At 35.0% G+C, this 20,799-nt stretch overlaps 1 protein-coding gene across 3 annotated transcripts in view; it reads left to right on the forward strand.

The window, feature by feature from the left end:
* Nucleotides 1-20,799, forward strand: part of LOC123534162 (uncharacterized) — a 39,841-nt gene that overhangs the window by 3,667 nt on the left and 15,375 nt on the right. For all 3 annotated transcript variants that reach the window (XM_045316262.2, XM_045316261.2, XM_045316263.2), the window contains exon 2: nucleotides 12,938-13,155. In XM_045316262.2, coding sequence (XP_045172197.2) covers nucleotides 12,967-13,155 — 189 coding nt within the window. In that variant the 5' untranslated portion in view covers nucleotides 12,938-12,966. The remainder of the gene's footprint in view (nucleotides 1-12,937; nucleotides 13,156-20,799) is intronic.

Raw genomic sequence — 20,799 nt, forward strand, 5'->3', positions numbered from 1 at the left:
CAGACCCTCTACACCAGTGGTAGACAAAAGTGGCTGCGTTTAAGCTCACCTGTCACAAAGTGACAAGGTGAACTTTTGTGATCACGCGGTGTCCGTCCGTGCGTCAGTGCGTGCGTGCGTGCGTGCGTCTGTCCGTAAACTTTTGCTTGTGACCACTCTAGAGGTCACATTTTTCATGGGATCTTTATGAAAGTTGGTCAGAATGTTCATCTTGATGATATCTAGGTCAAGTTCGAAACTGGGTCACGTGCCGTCAAACACTAGGTCAGTAGGTCTAAAAATAGAAAAACCTTGTGACTTCTCTAGAGGCCATATATTTCACAAGATCTTCATGAAAATAGGTCAGAATGTTCACCTTGATGATATCTAGATCAAGTTCGAAACTGGGTCACGTGCCTTCTAAAACTAGGTCAGTAGGTCTAAAAATAGAAAAACCTTGTGACCTCTCTAGAGGCCATATATTTCACAAGATCTTCATGAAAATTGGTCAGAGCATTCACCTTGATGATATCTAGGTCAAGTTCGAAACTTGGTCACGTGCCGTCAAAAACTAGGTAAGTAGGTCAAATAATAGAAAAACCTTGTGACATCTCTAAAGGCCATATTTTTCATGGGATCTGTATGAAAGTTAGTCTGAATGTTCCTCTTGATGATATTTAGGTCAAGTTTGAAACTGGGTCATGTGCGGTCAAAAACTAGGTCAGAAGGTCTAAAAATAGAAAAACCTTGTGACCTCTCTAGAGGCCATATATTTCACAAGATCTTCATGAAAATTGGTCAGAGCATTCACCTTGATGATATCTAGGTCATGTTCGAAACTGGGTCACGTGTCATCAAAAACTAGGTAAGTAGGTCAAATAATAGAAAAACCTTGTGACATCTCTAAAGGCCATATTTTTTATGGGATCTGTATGAAAGTTGGTCTGAATGTTCATCTTGATGATATCTAGGTCAAATTCGTAAGTGGGTCACATGCCTTTAAAAACTAGGTCAGTAGGTCAAATAATAGAAAAACCTTGTGACCTCTCTAAAGGCCATATTTTTCATGGGATCTGTATGAAAATTGGTCTGAATGTTCATCTTGATGATATCTAAGTCAAGTTTGAAAAGGGTCATGTGCGGTCAAAAACTAGGTCAGTAGGTCTAAAAATAGAAAAACCTTGTTACCTCTCTAGAGGCCATACTTGTGAATGGATCTCCATGAAAATTGGTCAGAATGTTCACCTTGATGATATCTAGGTCAAATTTGAAACTGGGTCATGTGCCTTAAAAAACTAGGTCATTAGGTCAAATAATAAAAAAACCTTGTGACCTCTCTAGAGGCCATACTTTTCATGGGATCTGTATGAAAGTTGGTCTGAATGTTCATCTCGATGATGTCTAGGTCAGGTTTGAAACTGGGTCAACTGCGGTCAAAAACTAGGTCAGTAGGTCTAAAATTATTTAAATCTTTTGACTTCTCTAGAGGCCATATTTTTCAATGGATCTTCATGAAAATTGATCTGAAAGTTCACCTTGATGATATCTAGGTCAGTTTCGAAACTGGGTCACGTGCGATCAAAAACTAGGCCAGTAGGTATAAAAATAGAAAAACCTTGTGACCTCTCTAGAGGCCATATTTTTCATGAGATCTTCATGAAAATTAGTGAGAATGTTCACCTTGATGATATCTAGTTTAAGTTCAAAACAGGGTCACGTACCTTCGAAAACTAGGTCAATAGGTCAAATAATAGAAAAACCTTGTGACCTCTCTAGAGACCATATTTTTCAATGGATCTTCATGAAAATTGGTCAGAATTTTTATCTTGATAATATCTAGGTCAAGTTCAAAACTGGGTTACATGAGCTCAAAAACTAGGTCACTATGTCAAATAATAGAAAAAACGACATCATACTCAAAACTGGGCCATGTGGGAAGAGGTGAGCGATTCAGGACCATCATGGTCCTCTTGTTATTTTATTTTCTGATATTTGCACTGTTTGACATGTCACAAATTATGTAAAACAAACTGTATGCGTCGGATTAGATCGACTTCACCAGTGTTGGATGCATTGTTCGGCTAGTATGGCTGCGGAGGTGAAGGCCTGGATTTGACTTAAGAAAGAACACCAAAATACATACTATAAAATACCATAATTAATCCATTTTATTTCGAAATAATAGTCAAAATTTGTTTTTTAGCTTTCCATTCATCAAAAAAATTTTATTATAAATTTGTGTTTAAAGAATTAATGTTGAGACTGTTAGAAAAACATCACTTTTTACAAAATAACATGGACGCTCGGCGATCAGTGTTTTATCATTATATTTGAAAAATATACTTTGGTATGTATTCACACAATATTTTATTTACAGGTAAGTATTGATATCTTAAGTAAATAACAGTTAAAACAATATAAAATCATTACTTATTCAGTAAGAAATAAATTACCGGACGGCTAGAAAATCCCCTGAGGATTTGCTAGCCTGCAGGCTAGGCGTCCGGTTACCGGACAGCTAGACACTTCCTATTACATTTATTACATTTATATTATAACAGACATTACCGTATTGCCCTATTAATCTGAAAAGTGATTTTTCAAGTAGATCGAAATTTCAGTAAACATTAGTAGGTTTTTAACATCTACGTCTACAAGAGGACACTGTTACAAGTTATCAAAAACTTGTGTATTAACAGTCTAGTGAGTCTACATAGGTTCTCAAACAGAGATCATCAATCACTGAAACAATATGTCTCGACAAACAGTAACAGCACAGAGCATGTAAATGCCTTCAAGAGTGCACATAACACTGAATGGAAAGATAAAGATAATAAGTTCACCCTTCAGTTGACTTCAAAGTATTCAGTGTTCACCATCCTTATTGTGTGCGTATATGTAAAATAACTTTCTACTGCGAAAACCAGATTAAAATTGGGCCTGTATGAGTTTCATCTCAAAGACGGCAATCTGAACATCAAGCTAGGTAAATCAAGGTAAATCAAATTTTCGGCTATATCAGAAAACATTACACTTCCAAGAGTAATGTCCCCTTACAGGTTTTCCCAGTCAAATTTTTTAAATTGTCTTTATTGCAAAAGGAATCTAGCGGATATCATAGACTGATATAGTCAGATAAATATTCTGATACTAATGTGCCCAATGTACAAATTTTAAATCGTAAATTAAATAAATATTTTATATTTTAATCCTGGTGCTGTAATAATATGTGACAATTGCTTTAAGAGAAAGTTGAGATAGTTAAGTCAGCTTTAATAAGGGGACTCTGTATTACTGAGCAGTACTTCATTCACATGTTAAAATACTAGATTTCACTTTGCAACCTCTATTTCATACAAAAGCACCACCTGTGGGTGCATCACTTGTCTGTAGGCACCTGACATGAGGCAATATGCAAGAAAAGAGTTATGGTTCTTGGTCATCTAAATCACCTATATTTAGTGATTTTTTAAAAAAAAATTGTGAATGGGTCCAGAAAAAAATGTGAAAATTAGTGTCATTTTTCTCAAAATTGTGAATTTTTCCCTCTTACTGCTAGTTGTGAATTTTTTTTATTCAATGGGTGTATACGAAACAACTGTGGAACAAAACCATTTAAATGATTCATACCTAAATGCACTATGAATTAACATTCAAGGGTCGATAATATAGGGTGACAGCCATAACAGATTTTTATCAATCAGACGCTTTTCCTCGCAAAAGTTGATAACAAACTTCTTTAAAGTTTTTCAATGCTTTTTTATGTTTTTCTACTATTTTTAGACGTTTTTTTCACACGAATTGTGAATGGGTCCAGTGGACCCAATTTATAAATTGTGAAAGACTGTTTGTAATTGTGAACGGGTCCGATATTTGGTACCTTTTATATAAGGAAAAAAATCAATGTATTTTCATGACAAAAACATGCAAAGTTTCAAAGCTGTAGTATTGAAGAAAAATCAAACTACCTAAACAATTTTTTTTTCTTGAAATAACCAAGAAGTACCAATTTTCTAAGTAAAACTGTCCATAATTCTGACAAAATGCATGTGAGAGTTCTGGTTCTTGACCTGCTTACTGACATCTTATGATGATAAATAAGTGTGCAAAGTTTCAAAGCTATAGAACTATGGAAGGGGATATCCGCCACTTCACACATATGCAAATGTAGTTGTTGATATTTCAATATGCCAATTCATTTCCCATGTTTCTGTTTAGAAGTGCATTATCCCTATTTATATGTAAAGTGTGATATTTTGATTATAACACTACTTTTAATGTTGAAATCCATGAAAATTAAAATGATTCTTATAATTCAGTCATAAGAATTCATATGCAAATATTTTAATAAAAATTAAGTATTCAATTTGCTTACTATGCCATCAGTATGAAAACCGTTGAGTCAAAATTAATTTAAAGTACTTAATATGCAATTATTTTAATTATTATTAAGAAGTTATTTTGCTAACTTTGTCATTTTAAGTATGCTTGAAATGGCATTGATAAACTTCTTATTCCTGTTTTTAATCCCCCGCCGTGGCGGAGGGATTATAGGAATGGTCTGCGTCCGTCTGTCCTTCCGTCCGTATGTCCGTCCTTCCGTCCGTCTTTCCATCCTTCCGTCCGTAACAAAATCTTGTCCGGTCCATATCTCCTAAACCCCTTGAAGGATTTTCATGAAACTTGGGTCAAATGATCACCTCATCAAGACGATGTGCAGAACCCATGAGTCAGCCTTGTCGGTTCAAGGTCAAGGTCACAACTCAAGGTCATAGGTTTGAGCCTGCCATTTTCTGTCCGCTCTATATCTCCTAAACCCCTTGAAGGAATTTTATAAAACTTGGGTCAAATGATCACCTCATCAAGACGATGTGCAGAACCCATGAGTCAGCCATGCCAGCTCAAGGTCAAGGTCACAAAGCAAGATCAAAGGTTTGAGCCTTCAATTTTGTGTCCGCTCTATATCTCTTAAACCCCTTGAAGGAATTTTATAAAACTTGGGTCAAGTGATCACCTCCTCAAGACGATGTGCAGAACCATGAGTCAGTCATGCCGGCTCAAGGTCAAGGTCACAACTTAGGGTCAAAGGTTTGAACCTTCCATTTTGTGCCCGCTCTATATCTCCTAAACCCCTTGAAGGATTTTCATCAAATTTGGGTCAAATGATCACCTCATCAAGGCGATGTGCAGAACTTATGAGTCAGCCATGTCTGCTCAAGGTCAAGGTCACAACTGAAGGTCAAAGGTTTGAGCCTTCCATTTCGTGTCCGCTCTATATCTCCTAAACCCCTTGAAGGAATTTTATAAAACTTGGGTCAAATGATTACCTCATCAGAACGATGTGCAGAAATTATGAGTCAACCATGCCAGCTCAAGGTCACGGTCACAACTAAGGGTCGAAGGTTTGAGCCTTCCATTTCGTGTCCACTCTGTATCTCCTTAACCCCTTGAAGGATTTTCATCAAACTTGGGTCAAATGATCACCTCATCAAGAACTCATGAGTCAGCCATGTCAACTCAAGGTCAAGGTCACAACTGAAGGTCAAAGGTTTCAGCTCTGTATCTCCTAAACCCCTTGAAGGATTTTCATGAAACTTTGGTCAAATGATCACCTCATCAAGACGTTGTGCAGAATTCATGAGTCAGCCATGTCAGTTCAAGGTCAAGGTCACAGCTAAAATCAAAGGTTTTACCGTTTCACTATCCATAGCAGTGGCGGGGGATTTAGCTGTCTTTCAGACTGCCTTGTCAATTTTATTTTGATTTGGTCATATGAATTACATTTGAGTCATTTCAATTGTATGTTGTGAAGCAAAATTCGTTTCTTTGCGCTAAAATGGGCCCTTTTAAGTAAAGGGGAATAACTGGTAAAACAGTAAAAAAAATAATAAATGCTCCCCGGACCGGTGTCGATAATATTTCATACTAAGAAAATAAGTCCACTTGCAACCGTTCCATTCAAAGATAATGCTTAGGTAATTCTGAACATTTAAATGATGACCTCGGTATCAAAGTAGATAGTAGTAACCAAAGAAACAGTCAAAGCTCAAACGGGTCAAAGTTGATGTTGTTTTTTGTGTTTTTTTTCGACTTAGAAAGTGAACCCGGTCGGGATTTTCTAAAGGGCTTTTGAGAAAATAAAAGGTATAACTATTGATGAAGTTGAGTATAAAATATCTCAATTTGCTGATGATACTTCACTCTTGTTGGATGGCACGGAAGAGTCTTTACGTGCTACCCTAGATATGCTACATGAATTTTCAATTTATTCTGGTCTAAAAGTTAATTTTGAGAAGACTAATGTTATTTGGATAGGTGCAATGAAATACAGTACCCGATCTATAAAGACAAAGTACAAACTATCTTGGGGTACTACAAGGTTTAAAGTACTTGGTATTATTTTTGATGTAGATCTTGATAATATGATAATGCTTAATTTTAATGATAAGTTAGAAAATGTTAAAAGGATGATATCCTACTGGAACAGAAGATTACTTACTCCTATTGGAAAAATTACTGTTGTAAAATCATTGTTAGTTCCTCTCTTTACAAATTTGTTTATAATTTTGCCAACACCACCTAAAATATTTATGGATAATTTAAACAAATTGTTATATGACTTTGTATGGAATGGCCCATATAAAATAAAGTGCTCTGTTGTTGTCAAGAATTATGAAGAAGGAGGGCTAAAAATGGTGGATATTTATAAATATGAACATAGTATGAAAATGTCATGGATAAGAAAAGCTTTTAATGGAACTGGAAAGTGTTATGTGTTGTTAAAATCAATATTTGACTTACATATAATTGTTAATCTTGGAAATTTGTATTGCGAAAATATAATGAAAAGGCTAGGAAACAAATTCTGGTGTGATGTGTTAAGAAGTTTTATCTCTTATATGGATAAGATGCCTGTTGAAACTGTAGATGAACTTCTTGCAATGCCATTATTTTATAACAGCTGTTTTAAAATTGGTAACAAAGGTGTATTTGATAAAAGTATGTTTGATAGAGGTTTTAGATTTGTTAAAGATTTAATATCAGACACAGGTGAATTTGTAGATATATCTTACTTAGAACAGTGTATTGGTAAAAGGTTAAATTTTGTATTTTATGAAGGTTTAAAAAGTACTATAAAGTCCTATTTAAGAACATGTAATATTAGAATAAGTGGTAATTGTAGTTGCTATGGACCTATTGTCTCTTGTTATGTTTCAAAAGTTTTATTTTCAAATATGGCAAAAAAGCATGTGTATAATGTACTGATTGCAAACAATGATATACCTACTAGTCAAGTTAAATGGAACCAGTGTTTTAATAATATTGAATGGAAGTATGCCTATAAATCTGTATTTCTCATGACAAGAGATTCTTACATTCAGTGGTTACAATTACGAATACTCCACAGAATTATTGGTACTAAGTCTTTATTATATCATATGAATATTGTAACTGATAATCTTTGTACTTTTTGTAAAGAAGAGGAAGAAACAATTATACATCTGTTCTGGTCTTGTACTTGTATTCAAAATTTATTGCAAGAAGTGAAAAATGTTTTATTGAATAATGGAATAACTGTTCAGATAAGAGCAGAAGACTTTATTATAGGAAATTGTGAAAAAAGAATTAAAAAAATTTACGTTTTGTTCTTACAAATTAAGAAATATATTTTCGCTTGTAAAAGGAAAGAGATTGTACCAAGTTTTTATGGTTTAAAAGGTTATTTGAATTGTGCCTGGCAAGTATACAGAAGCACCAATATAAAAGAAATAGAAAGAGACAACTGGGCAGTTGTACAGCTTTTCATTGTCAGTCCACATACTTAATCAACATTTAATATTATAATCTGTTGCCATTAGATTAGTAAATTGTTTTTCATTTACTCAGAATAATCAATACAGCTTAATCATTTCTTCTTTTTATGTACTTCTTTTGTATGTTTCAATAACCTGATAGTACTTATTAAAGAGGTTTCTTTTTCCTTTTAAAGTAAGGTTGAACTATGTTTTTCTAGAAAAAGACATGTACATGTTAATCTTTGAAAGTTATATATGTTAAAAGTAGGAAAAATCTTTGAATGTTATATGTAATATGTGAATATTTTAATGTTGTATATGTTATATATTGAAATGTAAATGTAAATTTTGTGATGAATAAACGGGCCTTAAATGTGGTTCAAAAAAAAAAAAAAAAATATTTCATACTAAGAAAATAAGTCCACTTGCAACCGTTCCATTCAAAGATAATGCTTAGGTAATTCTGAACATTTAAATGATGACCTCGGTATCAAAGTAGATAGTAGTAACCAAAGAAACAGTCAAAGCTCAAACGGGTCAAAGTTGATGTTGTTTTTTGTGTTTTTTTTCGACTTAGAAAGTGAACCCGGTCGGGATTTTCTAAAGGGCTTTAAATGATGGACACACCCAGGCAAAATCTCGCAGGGGTTACGGAGTCGATATGCAAAAGATTACGGTCAGATTGGAACATTTTTCCTCTCACCCCTATGGTCCGGGTGTCGGATATGTTTCTGATATCGAATTTTTGAAATCGAAATTAAAGTGTCAAAACTTGTATTTTTCTCGTAGGGTTTGACATTTTTAGCCTAGCTATTATTAAAAACTACAGAATAAAAGATATTCAGAACCCCCTGGTTGGGTCAGACCGGTCTCTAGAGGGGTTCGGGCCCCGGGCCTGAAATCATATTTTTTTAAATGGTCATTTTCGATCAAATATTACGGCAAAAGTACTAAAGATATCATAATAAAAGTTACGTGTATCTGTAGCCTAATAATTTCCAATAACTATTTCATATAGGTATAGCACAAGGTTCAAACCCGATCCTAAGGGTCGCCTGAGGGTCAGGTCCAAACGTAGAAAGAAACCGGTTAATATACCTTATTTATCTCAAAAAATATTTTTCAACAACTAAAGTAACACGGTTTGGTTTATATCTATTATTTCTATGAAAATAAATAGATTCAGGTAAGTTTGCCAGTCTGTACAATCTGTAGACTTGATATAGGGACCGTGTAACGGTAATTTTTGTCGCATTTTTTCGAAAATTTCATCAATTTCATTTTATTATAAAAAGCGTTGGGAACAAGATGTCAAACTGAAATTTCTTTTATCAAGTACGGTTGGAACTATCATTTAAACGAATATGAAAATCATTTTTCCCCGACGGACACGCCGTCGGGAACATTTGCTGAGCTTTGGCATTTTTGGCTTGTAAAATATTAGCCGTAAAATAAGGAAAACATGCTTATATAATATATTTATTTTGCGTTAATAACTGCAAATAAAAACTTAAAGGGATGGACCTTGTCGGAGAGTCATATCTTCATAACCTTATGTCCGATTTTAATAAATTATACTTTGTTGCAAAGGGCAAGCCAGGAGGTACAGGAAGCAGGCCAAATATGAACTTTTCAAAACAGTTAAGGCAGTCCAGTGACACAATTTGAGCAATTCGCACGGCTCTCCTGTTCGGGCCAGCTTAGTCTTGGCCAGCATCCTATCGCATAAAACAAGTTTAGTCACATTCTAAGACCTGTCCTGAGCCCTGATGGCATCAAATGGACTTGTAAGTAGTTTGAATGTAAAGCTTAGATATCTACCAACATCCATGTATGGTATAGGGGATTCGACTGGGTCCAAAGCCTTCCAGACATGGTAAAAAGCCGTATTTTCTATGTCGGGGGCATATCTTGTAGCCATATATGACATGCCCTGACCTCTAGGGCTATCCTAGGTACTAAAACTGGGTTTCAATCGATAGCCAGGAATTGCAGCTATACAACCATGTAGGATATATGTATATTTCTTTGGCATAAAGGCTCGAATCCGGTCGAAAATCTCTTAGACATGGTCAAAATATGAAGTTGGAAGACAAAACGGTGTCCTTATTCGCCCCTACAGACATACACGACCATGTATGATACATGTATATATCATGGTCATACGGGTTCGAACTGAGTTTAAAGCCTTTCAGACATGGTCAAAATTGACATATTTTCTAAATTTGAACACTTCCCGGTGACCTTAAATGGTCTGCCTTGACCCTTATGGGTACGTCAGTTCTCAAAATTGGTCTCACTCGATAGCTAGGACTCATACCTATATGGCCATGTATAATATATATATATTTCTTTGGCAAAGGGGCTCGAACCCGGTCGATAACCTTTTAGACATGGTCAAATACGTAGTTAGAAGACCAAATAGTGTTCTTATAGGACCCGCCCCGACCCCTAGGGCTATCCAATGTACTCGAACATGGTGTCAATCGATAGCCAGGATCCATAACTACACATCAATGTATGAAAAGGGTATATGTGTTAATGATACAGGGTCGAACTTTATTGAAATTCTTTCCGACGTGGTCAAAATAGGCAGACTTTCTAAGTTTGAACACTACCTTGTGACCCCTAGGGCTATCCTAGGTACCTGAACAGGGTCTCAGTCTTTAGCTAGGATGTATGCCTACAAGACCATGTATGATAACTGTATATATCATGGTCACAGGGGTTTGAGCCTGGTCTAAACCCTTTCAGATATGGTCAAAATTGTCATATTTCGCAAGCTTGAACATTTCTTAGCTGTGTTTTTCACGAGGTGAAAATGGACGTTGCACCGGAAAGGGAGCAGTTAATTATTATACGGCGACCTCTGTCGTAATAATGGGGACTGGTTCTTGGCTTCGTTTTATAACATCAAAATTATTATGAGAATAATCTTATTTTGTTGCAGTCATTATTATGAGGACGATTATATGTTTGATAATCAATATTTCATTGTGCGAATGATGTTCGTTTTTATCAGACACATAGATAAGATCCTGTCTATGCCTCTGTTTTTTAAAGTACTGTTGATGTATCTTAATATAAACAATGTTTTGAAAACAACAAAAATGTAACATGAAATTGAATTTTGCAATTATAAAACAATAAACTCAATTTAAATTAAAATGTTTGCATTTGAAGTTCATTGATTAATTTATAACTGAAACATTTTAATATTTCATTAAAAACACTGACTAGTGTCATTATTAAAATGATATAATGTTAATGTACATACAAATAGGGATAATGCACTTATAAAAACCAACATGGGAAATGAATTGGCATATTGAAATATAAACTAATACAATGTGTGAAGCAGCGGATATCCCCTTCCACATAGAACTTGTAGTGAAAAAAGTGGACCTAAACAAAAATTTTATCAGTTGAACAATGCTGATACCAATGGTACAATGTGGATGATCAAGTGACCACAATTCTTCATAGATTTTTAAAAAAAATATTAGATGTGATTGTGTTTTAGAATATTATCACTAAGATACAAAACAGCCATCACATGTATAGTAAATGAAAACTAATGAACACATCAAGTTTTTACCTTATTTTGGCAGATATGTTTTTTTCCTTGAAATTGAACTACCTTAGGGACAGTGGAAATTATGCAGAATGTTTATTAGTGACCAGAAAGGTCCAAAATAAGTCTGGTAACTGTTGTGAATAAAATGTTAGTTGAAGAGATTTTCTGTACAAACTATATCATGATACTACTTTTGTTCAGTATAAAAAAAAATGGAATGATTGATTTATTTATTGATGGCTGTAGTTGTGATGTGCCGAGAATCGCAGTTTTAACAAACGTTTAACGTGAATAAATGGATAATTGAGCTATTTGATCATCAACAAACTTTTTATCGAAAATTGATAATTCCTGGGCACTGTATTAAAAATTACCAAAATTACTGGAAATATGTAATTGTGCAAATTTGAAAAAAAAGACCACCCTTTTCATTTTTTTTTGGCCAGAATTGATTCATCCGATTTCCATCATGATTAGTGAAAGATCAGATATTTTTTGTAAGGTTTTATAATTAACATGGTAATTTTGTTTGGTTTCCAACTCTACTGCGTAGAGCTTATCATTCTTACATGTACGATAGCAGGACTTGGATTATTAATAATCATAAATTTACAAACAAAAATCTTTTTTATTCTCTTATTAGGGACCTCTTTAGCCGAGTGGTTAAGGTTGCTAACTTTGAATCACTTACCTTTCACTGATGTGGGTTTGAAACCCCTATGTGAGATGTAGAATTCTGAGTGTTGGTTGTACCTGTTTGCCTTCCTGTGGTGGAATAATACCAGGAGGGGCACCTGAGGCCTTTCTCAAAAATCTACATTGTGTTGATGTGGAAAAACAAAACAAATTAATCATGTTGTTTTCATTGAGGGAAGAAACAGTTTGCTTATCAAAATCAAATAGCATAGATAAGTTTTTTTCCAGATCCAGATAGGAATAATAAGAGTTATTATAACAGTACTAATTTTTGAGAGAGAGAGAGAGAGAGAGAGAGAGATGTGATCTGGCACTGTAAAATCATTGGAGTTCGGTAGATCCCGGGTCAATCTAACTATTATGATCATAACCTATTTATTATACAGATCTGTTCATTTTTCATGTGTATTTAAGCTAAAACAACTATAAAACTGCCCTGAAACAAAGATGTATTTATTCACTGGGTCATGATATAGAAGGGTTTTGTTAATTAATAAATTAGAAGGGGGATGTTGCAAAGTAGAAGGGGTGTGGTCATGGGGTCCTCCCATTTTGAGCTATATTTGCTACAGGAAAAGTAGCAGGGTGTTCAGACCTCAGCAGAGGGAAATACCCACCCCAAGCCTTTGCTGAAACTCTTGTATAGTCCAAATATATGCAAAATACATGTACATGTAGTGCAATGCAGATTTTGATTTCAGTCAGTTGATATTGATGTGTAAAATGCAGAATATTTATTTTACTGGTATATGATAAAATGTGAATTATGTTTGTTTGTGTTTTTTTGTGTGTAAAACTCAAGTGAAAAATATATTTTCCCCTTGGTTAAGGATTTTTTTAGCTTTCCTGCGGCTTTTTATTTTTCATAACATTTATTTTTTTAATTTAGGTAGTGCCAGCAAGAAAGGACCATACAGAATGGCAGATGGTGACAAGAAGCCAACAGCTGAGAGCGCTGGGATAGGGATGAAATTAACAATAGCTGGGATAAAAAAGAAGTTTCCAACTGTAAAAAATCTCTCTACAGAGGCATTGTCATCTCTTATGGAATCTGTTCAACTAGATTCTTCAGCAGTGTCAGACAGGAAAGAGAAACTGTTGATATTGGTATAAACTTACGAAGTTGTTTGTTGAATAACCATGCATGCATATTTTATGTGAATTTTTGTGCCTCCCACTTAGAGTTGCCATTTGTGTGGTACATATCTCAAAAAGTATAAGACCCAGAGTCATCAAACATTGACTGTGACTCAATGCAGACTTGGAGCGCCGGTATAAATTACAGATTCCGGTACATACTGGATTAACTAATTTAAACAAAAATATCTTAAATGTATATATTTTGTAACCATGGTGATACTAACCCTAACCTTTAGTCAGTATTTTATGCATATTGTAAACTAAATGCATGTGGACATGCAAAAATATGCATATTTTTGCGATGCGCTACAATTGATAATCACTTTCGGGCATGCGCAGAAGACCGCTCCAAGTCTGCAATGAGTTACATCATTAAACATTACAGGATTGTTATTCAGTATGGATGCACCTGATGTTTATGCCCCCTTCTAAGAAGGAGGGGTATATTGTTTTGCAGATGTCTGTCGGTCGGTATGTCGGTTGGTCTGCAGACCAATCAGTTTCCGGATGTTGACTCAAGAACGTTTGGGCCTAGGATCATTACATTTGATAGGAAGGTTGTTCATGACCAGCATATGACTGCTATTGATTTTGAGGTCAGTAGATCAGAGGTCAAGGTCACAGTGACCCGGAACAGTTAAACAGTTTGCGGATGATAACTCAAGAACTCTTGGGTCTAGGATTATGAAAATTGATAAGGAGGTTGGTCATGACCGGCAGATGACTCCTATTGATTTTGAGGTCAGCATGTCAAAGATCAAGGTCACAGTGACCCTAAGCATTTAAACTATTTCTGAATGATAACTCAAGAAGGCTTTGGTCTAGGATCGTGAAAGTTGATAGGGAGGTTGATCATGAGCAGCAGATGACCCCTATTGATTTTGAGGTCAGTAGATTAAAAGTCAAGGTCACAGTGACCCGGAACAGTTGAACAGTTTCCGGATGATAACTCGAGACCGCTTGGGCCTAGGATCCTGAAAGTTGATAGGGAGGTTGGTCATGACTAGCAGATGACCCCTATAGATTTTGAGGTCAGTAGTTTAAAGGTCATGGTCACAGTGACCCGGAACAGTTAAATGATTTCCAGATGATGACTCAAGAACACTTATGCTTAGGATCATGAAAGTTGATAGGGAGGTTGGTCATGACCAGCAGATGACCCCTATTGATTTTGAGGTCAGTAGGTCAAAGGTCAAGGACACATTGACCCTGAACAGTTAAATTGTTTCCGGACTATAAATTGAGACCGCTTGGGCCTATGATCATGAATTTGATAAGGGAGGTTGGTCATGACCAATAGATGACTCCTATTGATTTTCAGGTCAAAAGGTCAAGGTCACAGTGACCCGGAACAGTTAAACCATTTCCGGACGATAACTTGAGAACCCTTGGGCCTAGTATCAAGAAACGTAATAGGGAGGTTGATCATGACCAGCAGATGATCCCTATTGATTTTGAGGCCAGTAGGTCAAAGGTCAGGGTCACACTGACCCTAGAACAGTAGAACTTTTTTGGCCAAATGACTAAAGAATGCTTTAGTCTAAGATCACATTTGATATGGAGGTCACTCATGACTGGTAAATGATCCATAATTATTTATTTGAGGTCAGTACGTCAAATGTCCAGTGTACAGTGACCAAATAATTTCTGTTCCTTGTACTGAATGCATCAAGGGGGGCATTTTGTGTTCTAGGAGCTCTTGTTTAATCTGGATCTCACACAGCCAGACCAGAGATATGGCCCTTGAAGGCTTGACATAGAAAAAGGGTCTAAGTTTATGTTGCATGTATCTTAAAAAGTATTTGACACAGTATTATGAAACATTACAGGAATTTTATTCAGCATGTGAAGTTGTGCACCTGGGGTTTTGTCAGAGATACATATATCACTCAGCCAGACCAGAGTTATGGCCCTTGACTTAGTCAAAAATATGCATGAAAAGGCATTAAAGTTTGTGTTACACATATCTCACAAAGTATTTTACATAGGGTTATGAAACATCTCAGGAATATAATTCAGCATTTGAAGTTGTTCGCCTGAGATCTTGCTTCAGATTTCTGTCAGTCAAACCAGAGTTATGACCCTTGATTGTCAAAAACTTTCAAAAAAGGGGATACAAGTTTGTGTAGCATGTATAGCAAAAAAGTATTTGACATAGAATTAAAAAAACTTTAGGGGATTGTTCAATAGCATGTACAGTTTTGCAACTGTAAAAAAACCTGGTGTTCTTTTAGGATTTCACTCAACTAGACAAGAGTTATGGTCCTTAACTTAGTGAAATATACACAGAAAGTGATTAAAAGTTTTGTGTTGCATTTACCTTAAAAATATTTCACCTAGAGTCATGAAACCTTGTAGAAATATTATCCACCATGTGAATTTGTGCACCTGAGATTTTACCTCGACTATTCAAAGAATATGTAGAGCTATTGGACTCGGCCATGCATCGGCGTACGCGTCAGTGTCTCCAGATTTGATTAAGATTTTAGCTCACCAGAGCATGAAGTGCTCAAGGTGAGCTATTGTGACCTGTCATTGTCTTGCATCCGTTGTGCATCAACATTTGCCTTGCTAACACTCTAGAGGCCACAGTTATGACCGAATCATTATGAAACTTGGTCAGAATACTTGTCTTAATGATCTCTAGATCAAGTTTGAAACTGGGTCATGTGGGGTCCAGATTTGTTAAGAATTTGTAGGTCACAATTTTGGTCCAAATTTGATGAAATGAAATTTTGTCAGGTTGTTACTCCCAATAAAATCTGGGATAAATCTAGTACTGGGTCATCTGGGGTCAAAACCTAGGTCACTAGGTCAATTTATAGGAAAACCTTGTTCACAGTCCTCATAAAACTTTGTCAATAAAATGTAGGTCAAATTTAAAACTGGGTTATTTTAGGTAAAACACTAGGTCACTAATTTAAGTCCTAGAAATATTTTGATCTAGGAGTGGGACGCTTACTTGGTTAATCAGATCCAATTCGATTACTGGGTGAAACCAGTTTCAATTTTGCAAAACCGCTAATCGCTCTCAAACTATAAACATCACGAATTGTACTTTATCTTTATACATTTCTTTGACCTTGACATAGACCTGCAATATATTTCTGCTAAAACACAACATAATCAATAGTCTCGAATTTGCCTGTCGTGATATATTTAAAATAAAAGACACCAAAATTATGACTTATTAATCACTGCTTGCGAAGGATAAAGCCAGTAAGTTCCTAATGAAGTCAGCTGCTGGAAGTACTTTGATACGGTAGTCAGCAATGAAAACAGCATTTTCAAAGTGGCAGCCGATTAACTGGTTCGATTTGATTTCGTACAAATGATTAACTGGTTTCAAATTTTTTTAAATCGTCCCAGCCCTACTTTGATCAGATTTACCTAAAACATACGGTAATCAGAATACCAGTACCGGTACTTGTCTCTGTGAAATCTCGTTGAAATAACCTGACAGAAATGTTCCTTTTCTTGACCCTATACCAGGAATATTCAAATTATTCTAGTTTGTTGATAAACTGGTAACCTGAGAGGGGTAGATCTAGTTTTTAATTGTTTTATAATATTTCCTATTCAGGGCTTAAGCTAGGCTAAGATTTAAGGGAGAAGTCACTTCTCCCTCAGGTAAGAGTCTTTGTTTACAAAGTCTTTTAATTTAAAGTGAATAACAAATTCACTGAAAATGTCAGTGATTCTGTTTTCTTATCATTTTTAACCTTGTGAATCTAATGTGATTAAACTGCAAATTCAAGTTTTTTTTTCGGCGACGCCGTCTAAATTCGTTTTCGTTACCTATGCCACGTGACTTCAGTTAGCAAATCAAACTACTTGATAACGCATTATAGATAATTTATCAAAATGGAAGATTTATGCAACACTCTGTCTGATTGGACGAGAGTGTCAATTTCTTTCACTCTGTTGATTGTGCTACGCTGAGTGAAATGTAGACAAAGCGTTTATCCTAAACGACGCTGTTCACAGTTTTAAAGCTAACTTTGGCTCAGTATATTTAGCAAAATATTGATAGATCTCAAAATGATAAGTAAGTTTAATAAATATGATAAAAACCTGTTCAAATACCAGCATATATCAAATTAAAGAAAGAGCTGAATACGGTCTGCGTATCACATGAATAAGGGTGTGATAAGAGTCTTTTATGTAGAGAAGTGTTTTTTAAAAGATTTTCCTTGTTACAATTGTCGTCTGTATATGAAAAGGTTTCTTGCTTTTGTGACTTATTCAGATTGCATATTAAAATGAGTACTTGTTTGCTTTGATATATTTGTTATAAATTATTTAACTGATTTATTATATATGAATATCTTTCTTTAGTATAGTATGCAAATATTGAACTCAGTTGAAATCTGTTTTATTATATATATGCTATATAATGACTGAATCTCATTACACTGAAATGAAGGTACGCTGCATACAGTTTATCTATGTGATATGACTACGGTCAAAATTTGCTTATGAAACAGAAATATTGAAATAATTACAATTGTATGTTTTGCTTGACCTTCACTTTTTTATAGGTGTGACGTCATTGTCCAAAGATTCATGAATAGCGAATATGCATTTGTTAAAGCGGGATCAGTTGGCCTATTTTAGAAATAAATAAAAATAATAAATAAATAAGTCCTTTAATTGATTTTTTTTCATGTATTCTAATCAAACTTGATTTGTAGCATCTTTATTAGGCCCGCAGCCAACTTTGTTCAGCTGGGACATTTAACCCCTTGTAGGGGCTGCTAGACCTAAAACTAGAAATGCCTTTATACAGCGTCTCATGAACAGCTTGGTGGATCTTTGTCATACTTGGTCTGGAGCATCATTATAAGGTCCTCTTCCAAATTTATTTATATAGGAACTTGGGCCCTATTTTGGACCACTATAGTTAAAAGTAGATATGCCTTTCTTCGCATTAACCACTAATATGTAATGGATTTTTATCAAACTCGATGTGTAACAATATCGTAAGGTCTCTTGCTATTTTGTTACAAATGGGGATAGGGACCAATTTAGCTAAAAATATAAACACGTTTAATGACCTCTTCTCATAAACCGCTTCATGAATCTTCATCAAACTACTGCTGTAATTATTCGTCTAAGGATAAATGAAACAAAATTGCAACCCTACGAAACCTTTGCGAAAAATTAAAAGAGAACCATTTAAATTGTTAAAGTGCGGTGTTTTGTTTTGCAAAATGTTAGATGAAAGATGAATGTTAGATGAAAAATTCATAAAATTCTTTCCTTATTACAATTCGCCGACCATCATTTTTAAAGATATTTCTTGTCACTCTTGCAATGATTGTCCAAACCAAGAAAACCCTTTAAATATGAATACAATTAAAAAAAAAGTTAATTCCATATCAGCAGAAAAAAAAATAAATCGAGCTCCCAGTGCTAATGCACTCAAAGCTCAAAGTCAGTCACTTTAAATAACAAGTATGTGAATTAAATACATGTCAATAGCAGTGACAGCGCTATGACATCACACAGAATACACATCTTTGATCTGCTGGTGTCTCTTTGATATGCTGGTGTCGGCACACATTAAAAGAAACAGTTGTCAAACAGGTTTAACCCAGTTTCTGATGGCAGGTGTCAAAAATTTGCGTAAATTTCAGTTACGTTATTTTAGTCACAGAAAGTGTCAGTGATATTATTGTGTTTCTAAAGTTTGGGTTTTGAAAAATACGAGTAAAATTAAGTTGATTTAACGAAATTACTGGAGCCAAACACGGTAAGATACTTTCTAATGGTCAAAAAAGAATGTGTAAGCTTATGTAATATAAATCCCTACTGCTTTGTTTATCAACAGTCAGTTTACAAAACAAGTGTCACCTTCGCACTTCTCCGTAATCTGAAGTAGGCGGAGCTTAAATTATGCCATCGTGTATTCCAGTCAAGTGTCAACAGGCCGATAGCGGATAACTGGAGTGTGGAGAAAAAAATCGGGCGACCTGAATTTCGCTTTGATGTTAGATTAGAGCGAAGTGGGGAGCTACAAAGCGACTATTTCGCTCAAGTCGCTCCCTAGCTCAAGCCCTGACTATTTGCATATAGCTGAAACTTTAAAAACTCTTCTTGTCGGAAAATGCTGGCTTAATTTCAAAAAAGATGTTTTCCAAGCTCGACCCTTTACCAAATTTGTTCAAGCAAGATCTTTGAAACTCAGGTGGAAGATCTTTGGCATTCATGACTCTCTTGTTAACAATACTACTTGATCAGTTACAGACTTTAAATGTTATTCAATAATTGTGTTTTTTATGAATCACAAGATCATTATTTACTAAACAAGTTTGGCACGTCAGTGGTTTCTCAAAAACTAGTGAGCCAATTGCTTTTAAACTTCACAAAAGTTTTCGGCATCATAAGTTGACTTCACATGGCAAGTTATACAACTCCTTTTTGTCAAAATGATAAAAGACATTGTATCTTAAATTATTCATCCTCCACCTCTGATTCATGTGCTGAAGTTGATAGTTACTTGTGAAGAACAGGTTTGTACTATTACAGAATCCAGGAGCACTGGTGAGGTTAACTGCCTGCCATTACATAACTGAAATACTGTTGAAAAAAAAATAGTGCTAAACGTAAAACAAACAAGTCGCAGGATGATCGATTGCCACTGTAGGTCAAATGTGAAGGTCATAAGAGTCCTTGAGAATACTTTGGTCTACAGGAACCAAATTTCAGAGCTGTATTGTCAAAGGTAAAAAATGACCACTATTGTCTTTTTGGTTCAGTAGGTTACAGAGACTAAAAAAGGTTTAGAACATACAGTTTTAGAACACTTACACCATCAAACTTCACAGCATGCATGTCTGTTGTCAATAGTTGTTTGTACCTCAGGCCAGCAAACTTTATAGCATGCACATACTAGCAGGCTAAAGGTTAAGGATTCATGACCACAATGAAGACCACACTGTATGTCATTTATAAGGAACAATAAATGTTGATTGTCTAACTATTATAAGTAGTGAAGTAACCAGAGATCGGAATTACCTCAAATGAGGTAAAACAGTCCAAGTCGTAAAGTACATTGGGAGGTAAAACAGTCCATATCGTAAAGTGCACTGGTGCTTTAAAGTAGATAGACACGTGAAGCATACCATGACTGACTTTTTTGTTTAAATTAGAGCCCCCCGGAGCGTAATGTTAAAATAATGGCTTTATAATGTTACATAGCTCATTGCACTCGGAATGGTATTTTTGCTTGTTTGTTTTTATTTTCAAGATTTAAGTGTTATAAATTATATAAATTAAACAGTTGTGAAACCTCATTATATCATTTTAATCTGTCATAATGGAAGGATCTTAAGAGGAAGAATTAAGAAGAGTAGAATAGCTCTATTTATTCTTCAAATAGTCGAGCTGAGCTAAAAAAAAATAAAGTGAAACAAAGCAGAAAACATTTTATAGGCATTTATTAACACAAACCACTTAAGAAAATAAAACAACGGTACAAAGAAGAATGCATCAAAAACCTGTATGCCCCTCCAGCGAGCACCTTTTTAAAAAATCCCTGAACAAGTCTTATGCTATCGAGTATATCATTAAGGTAGACTAAAGCATTGCAAACACACAAAGAAATTT

This window comes from Mercenaria mercenaria, chromosome 12 (genome assembly GCF_021730395.1).
Source record: "Mercenaria mercenaria strain notata chromosome 12, MADL_Memer_1, whole genome shotgun sequence".
NCBI lineage: Eukaryota > Metazoa > Mollusca > Bivalvia > Venerida > Veneridae > Mercenaria > Mercenaria mercenaria.